This window comes from Galeopterus variegatus, unplaced genomic scaffold (assembly GCF_000696425.1).
Source record: "Galeopterus variegatus unplaced genomic scaffold, G_variegatus-3.0.2 Scaffold5696, whole genome shotgun sequence".
Lineage (NCBI taxonomy): Eukaryota > Metazoa > Chordata > Mammalia > Dermoptera > Cynocephalidae > Galeopterus > Galeopterus variegatus.
The window spans coordinates 77,682-97,718 of NW_007731807.1; the positions used below are offsets into that span (position 1 = coordinate 77,682).

At 33.4% G+C, this 20,037-nt stretch overlaps 1 protein-coding gene across 3 annotated transcripts in view; it reads right to left on the bottom strand.

The window, feature by feature from the left end:
* The window catches only part of ATF2 (activating transcription factor 2), an 82,012-nt gene that overhangs the window by 13,952 nt on the left and 48,023 nt on the right, over positions 1 to 20,037 (bottom strand). For all 3 annotated transcript variants that reach the window (XM_008589852.1, XM_008589854.1, XM_008589853.1), the window contains 3 exons: positions 19,066 to 19,152; positions 7,381 to 7,530; positions 3,487 to 3,693 (listed from right to left, as the gene is read on the bottom strand). In XM_008589852.1, coding sequence (XP_008588074.1) covers positions 3,487 to 3,693; positions 7,381 to 7,530; positions 19,066 to 19,152 — 444 coding nt within the window. The remainder of the gene's footprint in view (positions 1 to 3,486; positions 3,694 to 7,380; positions 7,531 to 19,065; positions 19,153 to 20,037) is intronic.

A 20,037-nucleotide genomic window follows, 5' to 3' on the forward strand; every position in this document is an offset into this window, starting at 1 on the left:
AAACTGAAAATTAACCCTCATATGAGTACAGCTGAAAGACAAAGTTATAAACAGGTTAAAACTATTTTAAGTAAAAGATAAAATTAACAAAACAGATATTACTTAAAAAAAATACAATAATTTTATAACTAACAGTATTCAATTCTTGGTCTAGATTAACATAAATGTCTCTAATATAATTTGATGGAAACTGCTTTTAACAAAGATCTTAGAAAGCTAAAAACATGATTAAATTCAGTGAATGGGGCAATATTTTCTTTAAAACCTAACATGTATTTGGTAAAAATATAAATAATCAAAACTCAACACTTGTTAAAACCTTTTATTGTATATAAGTAACCATGGGTCATTACTGCCTACTACATTGATCATCTAAGCTGGTATGTCACATGAAGGATTATTAAGGAAATGTAGAATTGATGAATGTTTTCACATAAAGTAGAATTTAATTATTTCTTTGACATTCAGTTTTCTTTACAAGTCATTCTGTTCTTCACAGTTAACGGCTTTGCTGTTGGCAGACTGAAAAATTATTTTCTACCCGAATTGACTATAAGCATGTTAACTCTTCACACTCTGAAAATGAAAACCTGTCACTTTTTAAAACTGCTTTTATTTTATTTGACAAATAACTAAAAAAACAACAAAAGGTAAAAATCATACACTGACTTAAAACAATAACAGAAAATCATGATAAAGTGCGCTTTCTTCCCCAGACCATCCATGCTTCTCATACCCCTCCACTATTTTTCACATCTTGGGACATGCCATTCCTAAAATTTTACCTATAATTAGGGAATCATTTCTATACCAATTCCCATACCTCTACATTTATCATGTAAATAATTAATAAAAAAGGATTATGCTATACCTTTTAATATGCAAGTGATCATTTTTCTTTTCCAGTAATTTATTGAGGTGAAATCCATGTAACGTAAAGGTAATCATTTTAAAGTGGCATTCAGTACATTCACAATGTTGTGCCACTACCATCCTCTCATCACTCTGAAGCAAAACCCCTCACCCCTTTCCCTCCCTCCTCCTCCCTATCAATATGCATTCTGTCTCTGTAGATTTATCTATTCTGGGTATTTCATTCACATAAACAGAATCACACAATATGTGTTTTGTTCTGGTTTCTTTCACTTAGCATAATGTTTTGAAGTTCATCCACATTGCAGCATATACTTCATTCCTTTTTATGGCTCAATAATATTTTACTGTACATATATTCAACCACTTGTTAATCCATTTATTCTTGATGGACATTTGGGCTATTTCCAGCTTTTTCTTTTTACTTTCTTTTTACACATAAAAGTTTATTACAAGTATTTCCCAAGGTTAATTTGAATTAAACCTAATTCTTTTTCTTTTTTGGAGATGCACTTTAAATCAAATCCTTGATAATATATCACTTCAACTCATTATTTTGTAATGCACTTCTAAAACTAGGATGATGCCATCGTCACTCAGTTTTTAATGATACTGTGATTATCTTGTCTGTAATTTGAGGTATTACCTAAACTCATGTTCAACTGTAGAGCTTAACTTAGTGATTCCCTGAATTTGACTTCCATTTAAATGTCTTATGCTTCAAAAGTGATGTCTGCTAACTTTTACCTAGACAATAAATCTTGCTTTTATTTTTCCAATTGAGAAATTTCTACCAAATTAGGAAATACAAAAGGCACATTATTGTTACAAAATGACATTTTTATCATAGTTTGTATGATGGGAAAAACATGAGGTAAATAAAGATTATATTTATTCTGAATACTAAATTTTCCAAAGTTTTCATTATAAAGTGTTGCTATTAATAGTGGTGACCAGTGCTGTAGTATAATTAAGGAAATAGGAATATCTCATTAAAAGCTGTTAATACTGATATAAAACTTGGGTCAAAGCAGAAAACTGGCCCAACCTAAAGTCCCTGTAAATGATACCATATATTAATACCACTTTATAGTTTTCAAACACTTTCACTTCTTAAATGAGGCACAATAAGACAAGCTACAAAGAAAAATATTGATAAATTTGTCTTACGAATTAAACTTTTCTGTATGAAAAAACACTTGCATTCATTTTAATTTGACTAGGACCAGCAGGTATTATTATCTCTATTCTGCAGGTAAGACAACTGAGGCTAATAGAGGTTAATTATGTTTTACATCATACAGCTATAAAATAGCCAAGTCATTCAGAAGGTTTTGTTAGCAACAGAAAAGAAAAAAATAGATATACCTAAATCACTTTGTTAATGTAATATGAATATCTGAAAATTTAAATAATAATAGCTAATATTCTAACAGACTTGGTAAAGAACAGCCATTCTGTGGTATATACATAAAGTAGTACTTATTTCAGTTTACTTAAAAGGGAAAACAATTCAGACATTTCTTGTAAAAAATTGTGAAACCAGTTCTTGAATGAGAATTCATTTATCAGATGACAAGAACATAATATTTCTTAATAAACCCTATTATATAAATATATATCTGAAGTCTACATGATGTGGTAAGTTATGTTTGAATTCTTTCTAAACCATTAAAAAATGGTTAAAAATAAGTTTTGCAAGGCAATCTGTTCTAAAGCTACCATGTCAATGTTCAAAGCACAACAGACTTTTAAAAGACATCTACGTCACATATGAAAAATTTTCTTATAAAGTTTACAGTTTGTTTAATGTTATATCTAATGCTAAAAACTTTCTCTTAAGCATTTAAACAATTATAATGTTGACATCTTTACAGATAGATTTAAGAAGAAAACAGGTCTCTTATATCAATTATGATTACACAGAAAGATTCATTTTTAACTGGCAATGGATAATTCAGAAGATTGATTTATAAGTAATGACTACAATTCATTAACATCAATTTTCTAGCTAATGTTTATCAACTGGTAGTTTAAAAGATTTTACTGGAGAATATTCACAACATTAAAAAACAAAACAATAAAACAAAAGGAAGGAAGTAATAACAAAAAGAGGGAAACAGATTTGGTGCTGCCTGATACCATCACTGGAAATCTTAAAGACTGAACAGGGAGGGAGCCTTAAAACCTTTATACTCCATGAGGCTCTAAGAAATGTACCTGAGGCACATTGGCAGGGCAGTATGAAATGATTTGTACTGCCACTGGCCATATTGTACCTGTTCTGTGGATAATTAGAGTCCTTCAGTTTCCAAAGCTGTCAATCTGGCACCTTTCGGGAGCACTATATTCACTTTAAATAAAACAAAACAAAACAAAATTTATAATTCAAAGAATGAAAGAATTTAAAAATAAAACTGCTACTTTATAGTTGTGATATAAACCAAAAAATAAACAAGAAAAGTAAAATACCAGTGATATTTTTAAATTTTAAAATTCTTTGTTGGAACTTTATATCACAACTTCATAAAGTTCAAGCCAGATAGTTCAGGTACTTTTGTACTACACAGGTAACCACTTAAATAAAATAAAAATCACATACATGCTCCATACCTGCAGTTGACCATTTAATGAACTTAGATCTTCTGCTTTCTTCTCTAAAGACTGAACCCAAACTTTCCTTTTTTGTCGGCATCTTGAAGCTGCTGCTCTATTTCGCTCTAGAAACTTTCTCCTTTTTTCATCAGGATCTTCGTTAGCTGCTCTTCTTCGACGACCACTTGTATTTTGGGTCTGTGGAGTTGTGTGAGCTGGAGAAGCCTAGTAATAAACACAGATGGATGCTTGTTATATTTGTATTTACTGAGTGAATTAACATAGGCAGTAAATAGTGTTCAAAGGGGGAGAGCTACTAACTATATTTTCTAAGTCCTGTGAATACATCAGTATTTTTGGGCAACATGAAAATCATCCTTGTCGTTTAACACCTTCCTTGAAATCAATAAGCTATGCCATAACAAAATTCTCACTAAGGCGATGTCATAGTGAATGTATTCTTTAAAATATGTATAATATTTTCATTTATGTAGGAAAAAATATGAAAAATTGAAAATACAATACAAATGGATCACGTATAGATCTTATATTTTTCCAAGTGTATTTTTTAAGATTTGATTGTATTCTTCAATGCTTTGAAAACTACTGATTAGAAGTTAGTAAATTAAAAAATTTAATAACTTTCTATTTAAATTCATGATAAGAAACCATGTTTTCTGTGCTATTTCTGAAATAAAATATATCGTATTAAATCTATCAATTTTCTTTAAAAAGTGGTTTCTTTAAAATTACAGAGGGAAAGGATGTATATATACTTTGGTGCATTCAGCTTTTCTTCAGTTTTTGGAAACTTAGGGTCAGTCTTTTTCTTTCTTTTTCTTTTTTTTTTTTTGTCTTTTTCCGTGTCCGGCAATGGATCGCAACCCTCAGTGTTGCCCCCGTACCGGACCGGGGACCAGCAATGGGATTGCAACCCTCGGTGTTGCTCCCGCGCCTCACTCAGCCAGTGAGCGGGAACCGGTCTGTATGTGGGATCCGAACCCTCGGGCGGGAGCGCCGCCACGCTTCCCAAGCGGCGCACTATCCAGTGCGCCACCGGGCCGGCTCCTAGGGTCAGTCTTTTTCTAAGGGCCAGGTTCTTGTAATTGTTTATGCTCTTTTTTTCTGGTAGGTAGAACCCCAGAGAAGCCCTGATTTTCATTTTAATTGGCCCCCTTTCAATCAATTGGCTTGGTTATCTCAGATTGGCTGAGAGAAAGAAATCTTCAGTAGATAGCCATATTGTCTAGAGTCTAGGACTACAGAACAACTGATTCTTCTAAGCCTCTCAGAAACCCCAAAACTGTACCACAGAACCCTTGAATATGGGAGACAGGAAATAAACTTTTGAAAATGGTACAGAGGAAAAGAGTACTTTGTGGCTACAAGCATATGATCCAAAGGAGAAGTCTGAAAACAATCTTTTACCTATAATTATATTTTAAAATGGTGTGAACAAATAAAATTATTTTCTCCTAATCTATATAATAACAAAGACCTTATATATAAGCTCAAGATAAATTTGCAGGTAAACAGCAAAACTATGTCTCACTCTACAAATTCCCCCAAATACAAAGTTATCATTCAATTCCTTTGTCCGAATAACTACTATTAAAAATTAAGAGTGTTATTTCATTTATAAAGTATTTTAATTATAATAAAGATCAAGCATTAAATTAGATTTTTTTCCTTTACCTGTATAATGCAAATTTATCTTTTAGAAAAATATTACTATAGCTGGCTTCAAGAATTGTAACTTTGACATCTTTTTTCTTCATCCTCTTATCTTTACTACTGAAAACAGTAGATATTTTCTTTTATTCATTTGGCTGAATAGGAGAGAACAGTTTTTTTGTTTTTGTTTTAAATTGTTGTAACTCATTACAGCAAACACTAATAAATCACAAATATTAGTAGAATAGCAGAAACTATTATGCAGTTACATTTGTATATTTTTATTCCTAACAAGGATTTGAAGTTGCTTAGAAGGATATACTGCTCCTTCTCTCCCCACTTCCACTGATTCATTCATTGTATTTCATTCGGAAAATTTGGGAACTATTCTAGAAACTAGAGATACAGCAGTCATCAAATAGATGAAGTCCTGCTTTCATTGGGTTTTGATCCAATACGATAAAATATAAAGATATAAATAAAACTTAGATCCAAGGGAAACTATAGTTAGTATAAAAAAAAAGACTTAAATTATATTCATTTCTTTTCTGTTTAAAAAATAACTCTTTAAGAATGTAAAACTCATATGCAGCTTGCAGACCATACAAAAACAGCCACGGGCAGCACTTGGTCTGTGAACCACAGTTTGCTAATCCCTGATTTATAACACACACACACATTTTCCCTCTCTCTGCCCCTAAATAAAGTTTAGTGGATGACAACCACAACTACATTCCACTCTACCTTAAGTTTTGTATAGATAAAATAGTTATGTAAATACCTATGCTTAGGTGGCAATCTAAAACTTTGTTTACCTGTGTTTCCTTGAAAACGTTTACTTTTTAATGCCAACGCTACTATTCTTCAAGTAGAGAAGACAAAAGTCTAAACAGAGTTCTGAAACATTTAACAGAAATACAGAAACCCTTTATTGTAAACATATAGAAATATGTATCATCTGATAGGCAGTCACAAACTAGAGATAAGTGAAGAAGCCTCTAGTTTAAATAGCTGTTATAAAGCATATCTGCTCCTTTGATGATGTTTCACAAGTTTTAATTCAAGAACCATTTGATTTACATCAGTAATGTAATATATACATATATGTATGTGTGTCAATCTACATCTATATATTTCTCTAAAAGAATTCTGATTACCTAGAAGTGAGGAAGGGTACATATATAAATAAATAAAAAGAAATAATGTTTTTTTTTTTTTTTTTTGTCTTTTGTCTTTTTCCGTGTCCGGCAACGGATCGCAACCCTCAGTGTTGCCCCCGTACCGGACCGGGGACCAGCAACGGGATCGCAACCCTCGGTGTTGCTTCCCGCGCCTCGCTCAGCCAGTGAGCGGGAACCGGTCCGTATGTGGGATCCGAACCCTCGGGTGGGAGCGCCGCCGCGCTTCCCAAGCGGCGCACTATCCAGTGCACCACCGGGCCGGCCCGAAATAATGTTTTACAATGAGTGACCAATACTAAAAAAAGAAGCAAGAATTACTAAAGGAAAAAAATGTCTGCCTTTTTGGGACATTTGGAACAGCAGTTAACAGCTCTATACATTTTTACGGCTAAAAAGGCCACCACAATACTAGAATATGATATGTGCTATAATCATGAACATATGACATTTTAGGAAACAGGTAAATCAATGATAATTTTAAAAAAGAGATCCAAAAAGATTTGTTAGAAATCTTAGTTTTGGTTCTTGAAAAAATATCTAATGTTAATAATTATGGTTTGTTTTTAAGACAAGTCTACAGTTTTTGACAATCATTAAAGAAGACAACTCTTCATTCTCCTCAATATAAGCTTCTAATAGTTTTTTTTATTACAGAACTAATTTCCCAAAGAGGAAGGTCACAACCCTAAACTTTCTCAATCAAAAAATAGAGAATGAAGTTAAGTTTCTCACATCTGTATTCAGTTTCACTGTTCTAGGAATCAATAGGAAAAAAATGTTTTCTTTAAAAAGTATAGTGTCACGTCAGACCAACATATACAGATACCCACAGAAACATTTATAGGGTGTCCTAATATTAAAAATTAATTAACATTTATTAATTTCTGTATCAATACTTATACACTGAACTACATTTTCCTAAAGCTTTTGATACAATTTTGTAATAACCTGATCAGAAATAATTTTTTTCAAAGTATATAAAGAAGTCATAAAAGTTACACTGTATATGCCTTCTTAAGGATGACAGAGTACTGAATGATGAAAACAACACACATACCGGAGTTTCTGTAGTGGATGTGGCTGGCTGTTGTAATGATTGTGGTCGAGATTCCTCTGACTGAGTCCTAACCAATCCACTACCATGACCTTTGACAGTATCACCATTGGTAACTGGAGGATGTTGTTGGGTCAAAGCAGCTTTTAATCTCTGAAATGCAAACACCATTTAAAAAAAAAGTTCTCTGCCTGACATTCAAATCTGACTCTCAATATACTCTTCGGCTTACCAAAAAATATTTGTTAAGAAACATACAAACACATACTATTTTAAACTTAGTTTTCATTTATTTCATTGCATTCCTGAGGTTATTATAAATACTAATAGAAATAATATAAGGGCGCTTTTTAAAGTTTGTGAAAAAACAGAATTATAAACTACAAATCTTTCCACAAACTTTTTGAAGATCCCTCATAGGACCATTGGAAAGCTTCCCCAAATCTTTTTGTCTGGTACAGGTTGAGTATCCCTAATTCAAAATGCTTGGGACCAGGAGTGTTTTAGATTTCAGATTTACTGTTAACTGAAAATAACTAGTTTTATTCAACTAAAATTGGCAACATAAGTTAATTATTATATACACTCACCTGTTCTTTTCTACACCATTCTTATACCCAATATCCCAATCTTCTCAGGCTCTGCCTAAATTCTAAGACCTAAATCTCCTCTTTTCCAGATTTGGGCCTACTTGATTTCTGCTTGTAGGTGTGATGGCAGTGTTTAGTTAGATAATGACCTGATGTTGCATTTTTTAGGTCACTATGCTGTCAGACTGAACCTCCTCCTTCAAGAACCTACAGCTAGGCTTGCCTCCTTTAGGTAGTCTTTTCCCCAGTAAGCAAATCTAATCCAAAGTCTATCCTTTCCACTAAGTTCTATTTTGCCAGTTAACCTGACTTTCAGAGTATGACAGATCTAGTGTTAGAATGAGGACCTAGATATTTATGACTACCTATTTATAGATATAATCTGAATGAAGCTTATTATTCTATTATCAAAAATTTGTCATATGTGACTATTTTATCTCCCAACTAGATAGTAAGCTCTTTAAGAGCAGAGATTGCCTTATATTTCTTTGAAACCCTTTTAGTAGCTGGTGCTGTGATTTGCTACGTATGTGCACAATAAACTTATTTGATAACTGACAGAAATTGGTTCTTTAGCAAAAATGAGCACATGCAATATTTAAGGTAGTTTTATTGTTGTGATTTACAAATATAAAATAATCGGCACAAGATAATCATACTATAGTACGTCAGTGATGAAAGGAACTTAAGGGACCTGAGAGATCTGGGATTATTATTGCTTATACTGATCTTAATAAAAGAGATTAATCCCTGGGCCCAAAATAAGTTTTATTAGAAAAATTTGAGTCAAGAGATATGTCCATTACATTTTCTTTTCTTTTCTTTTGACAGCTGGCTGGTATGTGGATCCGAAACCTTGACCTTGGTTATAAGGCCGCACTCTCACCAACTAAGGTAACAGGCCAGCCTCTCCATTACATTCTCTTAACATCCATACTCATGTGCACATTAGAGGGAAGGAAGCTAGTAAAAAAAATATATACTTATGTGAAAATTGTGTTGCAGTCTATTCAGTGCTTCCCAAACTTTCTTGAAGTAAATAACTGCCTGGGGTGTTAAGTGTTAAAAACACGGATTCTTGGCAATCTCTCCTTTCTTCCTTCCTTAAGTATAGCAGAAAGGGTGAGGTGAGAGAGAAGCGCTTTTGAAAAGTGCCCCCAAATGATTTGAGTACAACTGTCACTCCAACTAAGAACAATTTAGAAAATTTTACAACTATTCAAAAATTTATAATTTCTTTATTTTCATCTACATGTATCTTCTTACCATATGTGATCCACATCCCTTAAAAACTGAAGCACATATGAAAAGAAATTCATATCTGAATTTCAACTGAGGCAATCATTATACCTGGACACATATTAGTGGACATTTTCTCTTTACTGTTAATCATTGTAGTGTCTGGGTATGATTTTAAAAATGAAGTTAGTAGTTTAAAAAAAAGTTTTATTGAGGTATAAGTTACATACAGTAAATTAACTCTTTTAGTAAACAGTTCTGAGTTTTAACATGCACATACATTTATGCAACCTCACCTACAATCAGTACACAAAATAGTTCTACTACCCTCAAAATGCCCTCATGCCCTGTGCTGTTATGTATACTCTCCTCCCAACCCCAATCCCTGGAAACCACTGATCTGTTTTCTGATCAAGAGTTCTGCCTTTTCCAGAATATCATACAAATGAAAGGCATTATAGCTTTTAAAATCTGGCTTTCCCTTAGCATAATGAACCTGAGATTCATCACTGTTGTTATCAGTAGTTTTTCAATGCGTTTTTAGTATCCTCATTTTACAGATTAGAGATCGTTTGCTCAAGGGTGCACAACCATTAAGCTATCTCAAATCCTAAATGTGAACCCGAACCTCTTTAATTTCAAAGTGCATAATCTTCCCATGGTACAATGTTACATACATTATCATTGGTGCCATCAGAAAACACAGGGAAAGATCGAAAAATAATCTGAGACTATATGACTTAATGATTCAGAAGACAATCTTTAAGGATTGAGATCATCAACCCTGATATTGCAACTGCTAAGCCATGTCATCCAGGATCAGGCATGTTTTCTCCCTCTTTTCTCACAGACTACTTCTTTTTGAATTATAAAAAGCACTATATATGTAAAGTCCTAGTATCTTCACTGATTAGTATAAAGTATTATGAAAGTTTTGTACAGCTGAGAAGACACTCTAGGTTCAGAACTTAACTAACTCAAACTATCTATGACTTTGAACAAATCATTAATCTTCGAGAATATCGGTTTCCTTATCTGTAAAACTGGAAATAATGATAACTTCCTTGCAGGACTGAGGTGAAAATTATATATTACATGCAAAACTAACTGACTCACAAAAGGATTTGGATTTCTCAAATGTCAGCTCCCAGCTTCCTTATTTCTTCAAGAATAGCTATCGAGGCCTCTATTTTTTTAGCATAGGGGTGGGAGGATGCCAAAGAATAACGAGTGTTCCTATACTTTTGTAATTTCAAACTGTACTTAGGGTCATCTTAAGCACTGGTTTGGCCCCAGACATATTTTTTATGTAAAATATGTTCAAGACCACATCATACACTGTGACTTTCAGAATCCAGACAAGATTCCTAGTTCCTTCCCTTTTTTTCTTCTTTTTAAAACAATCAGAAACAACCATACATGGGTACTTCAAAAAGTTCATGGAAAGATTGTATTATTTAATTCTATTTTTCCACAAACTTTTTGAAGTACCCTCGTATTAGTAGCTAGGACATTAATAACTGATGGGATAATATGGAAGTGGATAGATTACAAGTGAAATTAGATGGGTGGCCTAAGTAGTAAGTAACTGGCTGGAATCACACAGGAATACTTAGGAAAAAAATCAAGAAGAATTGAAAGTATAAAGGAGTTGGAAAGTATGGATGATATAAATAGAACAAAGGAGGAGAGTATGGGAAGGTAGTCATTCTCCATATTTATATATTTTATAAACAGAATGTTAGACACTGAAATACAATGAATAGTATCCAGCATATATCACTAAGTTAGGGCTTTCGTTCCTGGATATAAAATATGTATAAATATAACTAGAGATTGAGATGAGAGGCTTGGTAACTTATGTGTTGGTAAAACATTTTTAAGTCCTTAGGTAGAAAACATCACAGAATTGAAGAGCATTTAAAGTTTTATAGTGAAGAGCTTAACTCTTAGAATTAATGAAATACAGTAACTGCACATAGGGGAGTCTGAAGTACATAAACATCATTCTCTTGAATAATCTTTAGTAGGGCAAGTTACTACCTTATAGAGCACTTAAAAGCAGCATCAGTATTCATTCATTATCCTCCCTTGACTGCCCTAGGGTATACAATACTCATCCAGTGAAGAAGCTCTAATGTTTGCTCCATGCTGTTACATTGATTACAATAGGTCTGACTTGGAAAGTGTGCCACTGGGTATAAAATGTAAGGAAAAGATTTTTAGGGTTAGTTAACACTACTCTGAACTGCCAATTAATTTTTTTTAAAAACTACAACAAAAATACATATACGCTAAAAAAAAAAAAATTAGAATGAGTTAGGTGAAAAAAGCAGCCACTAAATATCATTCATTTAAATTTTACAATTAATATAAGAATATCTATAATCCATCCATATATTTGTTTGAGGCTTTTTAAAGAAGGCCAAATACTTTGGTTTTAAAAAACTAGATGAAAACAAATATAAACATAATGGGCATTTATTTTACAATAGAATTTTGGAGCTAGAAGAGATAACGGAAGTTAATTAGTCCAATCACTCTTACAGATAAAGAAATTCCCAAAGAGTGAAATTACTCCCAGAATCAGAGCGAGTTGCAGCACAGATAATACCAGAAATTCTAGCTGATTCCCAGTTCACTGAACATATTTTAAACAAGAGCTTTACCAAATTAGAGCTTTGGTCTAATATTATTAAGTATATTAGCAATCAATTAAATTGAGTATCAGACATTTGTCAGTCCATTGCCGAGATCCAACTTTCTCTCGGCAGAGAAATTTAATATAAACAAAGATTGTGTATTCACAGAAATAGATTGAGCACTAAGAGAAATTAAGTTTTAAAAGATTTACATTCTTCAACATGTACATAAAACCTAGGCACAATTTTAATTTTAAAGTAAAGATATGTATTGTTTGAAAGAAAACAAAAATACCTTTATTATCATATTTCTAAGTGTTTTAATGCTTAGTGTTAATTTTTAGTGATGTAAAGTTCAACTACTATACTGAAAACTTTTTTTTCTTAGATATAGACTGTGAATTAATTAAAGGATGAAAACTTTGTTGTACTGACCAGTCTGACACATTCATTTTAAGAGGAGATCTGCTAAAAATAATTTGTTATTCAAGTTCTGTGCTGTACCCTTGAAAATAAATTTTATCAGATCAGAACTTGGTAGGAACAAACTACTCCATCATAGTTCAAAGAAAAAAGATAATGTTCTCTATAAACAATTTATGAAAAAGTCAGATCCATATTTCATATGTGCCACAAAAGCTCATCAGAGTAATAACCCTCCTTCTCCTGGGTGTTATCCTACCATCTGCTGCTCTATTACTTATCTTTATTTTGCAACTAATTAACAGCATAATCTTCTAAATTCAGCAAGTTAATTATCATTATTGTGGTCTTTGCAGCATCATCAGTCCTCATGAAGACTTGTCTCCCCACCCCAGAGAACATATGAAAATGAAGTAGGTTGGAAGAGAGTCTGTTTCCTTGGAGTGGGCTCATTAGGTGTTTGCTGATTAGCTTGGCATGCAGAGGCAGGTCAGAAGAATTCTGCTGAACATGAGGTTCCATGCAGGGCCCAACCAAGTTAATGTAGGTTTCTGAACATTTGCCAAGATGCTCTATGTCAGCTCTCAGTAGAAACCCCCTGCAGAAAACCTACTGGCTACCAACTGTGTGCAAAGACATTTCTCAGTTTGTCACACAGACTTAAAGGAAGATACTACTCAAATACTTTAGTAAATCTTCTTCAATAAAACTCTTGAATGATTAACACTTTCTTATTCAGAAGAGCTACTTTTTGACTTCAAATATTACATGAGAAAATTGTTTTATTAGAAGAGTAATACAGATAGCAAATATCTATGGTTTATGTGCTTAATGACACACAAAACCCCTAGGACCAAATTTCGTGAGGTCTAGTGTGATTCTGCAGAAAACAGCAGATCCCAGGAAATTTTCTGTAGTATTAAAAATTACTAGATAATCTTGTATCTACCCCTATTTCTTTATCATGTTCTTACTTTTCCAAAGACTTAAACAATTTTCTTAAAAAAGCTTACTCAGAAGAATTTTCTAGCAGAAAGAAAAGATCTTATTTCACTGTTTATAGCAGACATAAAAACACATACATAATGTCTTCCTGCAAGCACTTGGCATCTGAAAATCAGGGAATTACAAAAGCAGCCTTGGCTATCTTAGGGTACAAAGTAAGTTTCTCGTCAGTTGTAGCGTGCTACTCATTCTTATGTGTTCCAATCCTGCTATTTCTCTTACATTATTTTTTAATCACAGGTCATTTTAGCAGAATCACCACTGCTACACTATATAGCTTATCAATAACAGACTGTGGCCACAAAAGTCAAATAAGTCCTTGAGAGTGATGCAGAACCCAAAAAGGACGAACATTTTCAAAAAGCTGAAAGCAACAACAGCAAAGAAAAATACAACTAAAGCATTGAAAAAAGAAATTACAAGTTTCAGTGGGGGAGCTGCAGACAGATGAACAAGCAGAAGAATTATTCAATATGTAGGAGAGATGTGAGCTGGGAACCACCATTTGAAGAGCATGGATTTGGATTCTATCTTTGATGCAGGAAAGAATAAAGGCTTGTGATCACTGATCTGGTAATTAAGAAACCTTTGTGTACTGGGATATAAACCCAATTTCAACTTTTCTTTACTTAGGATTATAGAATTGTGTATTTGATAAATCTTTTCAGACCTTTGAAGCTTAATAAAATAAATTGATGACAATGACATTTCAATTTCACACTTAGAAATAAACAGTACCTATTTGGTATTTTATGTTTTAAAAGTGTCTAAAATAATTTGCCACACTGAGCATGGCAATAGATTACCCATGGATTTCAATTTAAAATGTTTAATTAAAAGAATGATTTAGTCCTGTGATTTTAGTTGTAAGCACTAAGCTAATCTTACCTAAGCTTCTAAATAGTATAGGAATATTTTTTAAAAACTAAGCCTCACTATATCTATAAGTTTAATTAAATTTGAGTTATTAAAGTACTTCAGAAAGTCTGTTAGACAACTGAGGCAATTATAGAGAAAACAAAATATATTAAGTTTATAAATGCAGCTTAGCATGTTTAAGATTAACTATATTTTAAGCCCTTTAAAAGCAATCATGTCATAATCGTATATGTAAACTGCCTTGAAAACTTAGGGAAAAACTAAGTTTTTGAATTTGTAACTTTAACAAATCTAATATTATTTTTAGAAAGTAGTCCCTGAATAATTGTTTTTGTGTACAGAAGTCATCATCAAGGGCATCAAAAATGCAAAAGCCAAACTCCTCATTGATATGATATAATCCCAATTGCTGCACATGTTGAAAAATCAATAATGGCCTTTTTAGAAGATAAGACTCTTTTTTGATTCTCCTAATGATTACTGGAAACAACTGCAAGAAAAAACTCAAATTTTAAAATCACACCTGTTATAAGAAACATTTGTTAAATAAGTAACAGTTGTTAAACAATTTTTTTTTCCTTTTTGTCTTTTTTCGTGACCAGCAACGGGATCGCAACCCTCGGTGTTGCGTCCGCACCTCGCTCAGCCAGTGAGCGGCCGGTCTGTATGTGGGATCCGAACCCTCGACGGGAGCGCCGCCGCACTCCCAAGCGGCGCACTGTAGCAGTGCGCCACCGGGCCGGCCCGTTAAACGATGTTTTAAAATATATGAATGTGAACTAATAAACTACAAAAAGCAAACTATTTCTGAATAATTCCCTAAGGTTGGTAGATTCATTTTGCACATAACGATACACAATTATAGTTGATGTTGACAATAATGACATACAAGTACTATGTTAAAAATTCCCGAATCAAACAAAATGCTAAATAATGCTCATTCTACGTTATTAAGACAAGGAAAATAGATTAATAATATTTGATAAGAATGTAAAAACAATTTTTTTTTTCCTTTTTGTCTTTTTTCGTGACCGGTAACGGGATCGCAACCCTTGGTGTCGCGCCCGCACCGCGCTCAACCAGTGAGCGGACCGGTCTCTATATGGGATCCGAACCCTCGGCGGGAGTGCCGCTGCGCTCCCAAGCGCCGCACTCTACCAAGTGCGCCACTGGGCCAGCCCTGTAAAAACAATTTTAAAGTGTGAAATAAAATAATTTCTGCACATCAAAAAAAATGCAGCTAATCTAAATTCCCTTAGTATTCCGGTCAATTGATATTTTAAGTTACCAGTTCATGTTACTTGAGTAGTATAGCAATACCTATTGTTTTCAAAAATAAGCCAAAATAAACAGCTATAATCTAGTAGAAAATGGAAATGCAGAACAACCAAATAAACCAAAGATGGTAAGTTGCCAAAATCTCAATGTAATTAAAAAAGAAATCAGTAAGAAAAAGATAAATAGAAAAGATCCCAAATATTTGGAAATTATTTTATTTTATATATATATATTTTTTGTGTCCGGCAACGGATCACAACCCTCAGTGTCGCGCCCGTACCGGACCGGGACCGGCAACGGGATCGCAACCCTCGGTGCTGCGCCCGCACCTCGCTCAGCCAGTGAGCGGGAACCGGTCTGTATGTGGGATCCGAACCCTCGGCGGGAGCGCCGTCGCACTCCCAAGCGGTGCGCCACCGGGCCGGCCCAATATTTGGAAATTATACAATACACTTCTAAATAACCCACAGGTCAAAGAAGAAATCACAAAGGAAATTAGAGAATTAATGATAATGAAAATATAGCACATAAAAATTGTGCATAGAGGGAAACTTATAGCTTTAAATGTCTAAATTAGGAAGAGAAAAAAAAGATTTAAATTAATAATCTGAGATTCTACTTTAAGAAGCTAAAAATGATAAGCAAATTAAACTTAATTAAGTAGAAGAAAGGAAATATTAAAGATAAAAGTAGCAATCAATGAGAATACAAACAAACCATTAAGAAAATAAAGGCAAGCTACAGACTAAGAAAATATTCATAAGATATATATACACACATATATCTAAGAAAAAACTTGTATCCAGTATATAAAAAGAATTCATATACTGAAATAATAAAAAAGCACACAATTGAAAAAATGGGCAAAAGACTTCAAAAGAAAGTCTAGCCAAAAGGAAACACAAATTAAAACCACAAGACACTGCTACATACCCCTAGAATTTCTACAATTAAAAAGATAGAGAAAACCAAATGTTGGCAAGAATGCAGAGACAACTGTAATTCCCATACACTACTGGTGAGAATGTAAATCCTTGGAGAAAGGTTTGGCAATTTCTTACAAAGTTAAATGGATACCTATCCTCTGACTCACCAATTTTATTTTTAAGTATTTATCCAAGAAAATGAAAATATATGTCCACAAAAAGAGTTATAGAAGAATATGCATAGTAGCTTTATTCACAATATCTAAACACTGGAAACCATTCCACTGTCCATCAATAGGAGAATGGATAAAAAAACCTGTGGTGTATTCACACGATGGAATAGTTCTTAGTAATAAGGAGAAGCAAACTCTGATACACTCAAGAACATGAATAAATCTTAGAGATATATGGTAAGGTGAATACAAAAGAGTATATACTGATTCCATTAACACGAAATTCTAGAAATAATGTATTGTGACAAATATCAGAACAGTTGAGGGAAGGAATGATTGTGAAGGGAAACAGAGAAACCTTCTGAGTAGATGTTAAAGTTCTATATCACAATAGAGGTGTGAGTTACATGAATGTAATTATTTATCAAAACTGTACAGATAAAACTGTTTTATTTCAATGTATATAAATTTTATATTAAAAAGACCATAAAAATAAATGGGAATAGGGAGTGGGTTGAGGTATAGATAAAACAAGAATTATCGCTAATAACTGAAGCTGGGTGATGAGTACATGGGGGGTCAGTATATTATACTATTTACATTCTATATGTTTGAAATCTTCCAGAATGAAAATTTAAAAAGAAAGGGAGCAGAATAATTTCAGTCTTTTTAATTAAACAAAAAATAGGACAATCATTTACTATCTGAATTAAAATAGGCAATCACCTAAATATGGCTATTTTACATTAACAAAATTTAATTGGATTGTTAAATTTAAGTGGGGCAATCTGTAACTTCCCATGCTATGTTTGGGTCTTTGACCAATGATTACTGTTCATATATATTAATTTATGAAAGTTATAGGCTTTAGTATTTTTAATTTGCAAGCATACAAAACACTTTTATTTTAATTTCCTGGTGACCTAAAAGTTATCTGGCTTAGTGTTAAGTTTAATAGTTTCCAGAAATATTGCCTACTCTTATATAGCCAAAAGGATTTCTTTAAATCAGATTTGTTGCTTTTGAATAATTTGTAGAAAAAAAAGTCCACTCATGGTGTAAAAATACAGTAGGATCTCTCTTTTTTTTTTTCCTTTTTGTCTTTTTTCGTGACCGGCAACGGATCGCAACCCTCAGTGTCGCGCCCGTACCGGACCGGGACCGGCTACGGGATCGCAACCCTTGGTGTTGCTCCCGCACCTCGCTCAGCCAGTGAGCGGCCGGTCTGTATGTGGGATCCGAACCCTCGGCGGGAGCGCCGCCGCACTTCCCAAGCGGCGCACTGTAGCAGTGCACCACCGGGCCAGCCCCCAGTAGGATCTCTTTAACTCCTATTTCTACTCTACTCAATTCTCACTACATGGCAAATTAAATTGAATTTTTCATTTGTACAGTATGTTTAAACAGGAAGTGTAAACAACATTTGCAGTGAAGCTCTTCTGCTATCAAGTGAAGATTCCATCTTAGTATTTCCAAATTTCTGACTTGAATGTTATGATGTGAAAAATTTCCCCATCATGTTTTTAGGTCCTTCTAACACCACAATCAATACCAGCTCATTTTTACACTCCTCAACCAATTACTGTTCATTCAGATGGTGTGTAAGTTTTACTGTTAAAAAGGTTATCATGCAAATTTCATATTGATTATTTGAACTAATGGAGAACAGCAGTAAAAAATTACAGCTTTGCAATATATAACTTTTTTATCTGTATAAATTAATATTGTTAGTATAGTGCCTAGCAAGAACTAAAGCAAATAAAAGGTGACTATTAACTACTTATCTATTGGTTTCCTAAGGATACATTAACTGATGTTGCTAGCTCTGTATTGAGTTAGATGATCATACTGATTTAAAAAAAAAAAATAAAAGCTTCATGTATTCCATCAAGAAACGAAAAAGTTTATAGGATTTGGGGCTGAGAGTGGTCCCAGAAATCAAACCTTAATCCTTTTATTTTACAGATGAGGAAATAATCTCAGAAAAGTTAAAGTGTGATTAAAGGCGGTGAATAGCAGAATTAGAATTAAAATTAAAACACGTCTCCTGATTCCTAATCTATAGCTCATCCCTTGAAACAACACCAATTTCTTAGCATCTGAAGCGCAACAGAAAATATATGTATCATGTGTGATGTGCGCTAATTTGTATACTATTCCAGATTTCTCTTCAATAATGTTTAAAACCACTCATTACATCAGCACTGCCTTCAGATAATTACAGCTGTAGTACCCTTACACTCCACCAGGAGGAGAAAGAGTTTGTTTAAAAAGCCACAGCCAAACACCAGACAAACCACAAATGACAAGAATTACAACTTGACTTCCAATTCACCTGTTTATTTTAAAGTACCACTAACTAGTCACTTTGCTAATGGGAGCTTTCCTTTTCCAATTTTTCTGATCCTTCTATAGTACAATGTAGTCCATAACTTTATCAAATGTGATCTAAACTGTGCATTTGAAGCAGGCTTTAAAGGAAAAAACATTCAAAACAGGCTTGAGAAATGTACAGAAGAAAATTCTTGCTCACCATTTTTGCTTCTGACTGTACTGGTTGAGGGGAGGAAGGACCTGGGATTCCTGGAACATTAGGCACCATGGTGACTGGTCGAACGAGCTATGCAAAAGATATTTAAAAATAATTGCTAGATAATACATTCAAAATGAGATTTGTACTTTATTTGCACATTGGTTGTTAATTTGAGACTTTAAAATCAGAAAATTGTAAATTTATCTCCAGCTGATTGTATCTCTACACCAAACACCCCTCTTGGTCTTACATCCTGACTTATCCTTCAAAAGTTGTCAGTTTCCCTGAGATATGTGCTTCCCTAATCTTCAATTTTTATAATTTCTTTCTTAATAGTTCCTTCTTTTAGAACTCAAAATATTCAATGTGATTGATGCAAAATTTCTCACAGATTTGCCACACTTCCATTTTGAATTTGAAAGATAAGAACATCAAAACTTGTGACTAGGCATAAAAAATAATTTCGACAATGAACTTTGCTTTTCTAAAATATATATATAAACTTTCTGAAATACATAAAAGTTCTCTGATATATTAATACACTGCATAATGACAAAAAGATGACAACCTCTAGTAATTTCTCAAATAATAATAATCTGGAATAGATTTTACCATTTTGTTTTTTGTCTTTTTTACAAAACCTAATACTGAGTGAACAGGTATTGTATAAAGTATATCTCTTTTTTAATTTCAAGTTGCTTTCATCACAGGTACATTTAACAGAACAACTATATAATCTCAAATACACAGTGAGAGTCTTTTCAGCCCTCAAAAATATCCTCAGAAAAGAGGAAGTAGACACCTTATATGTGAATTCTTACAAAGTCTCTCAAATAATGCATTTTTTTTTTTTTTTGTCTTTTTCCGTGTCCGGCAACGGATCGCAACCCTCAGTGTCGCCCCCGCACCAGACCGGGACCGGCAACGGGATCGCAACCCTCAGTGTTGCCCCCGCGCCTCGCTCAGCCAGTG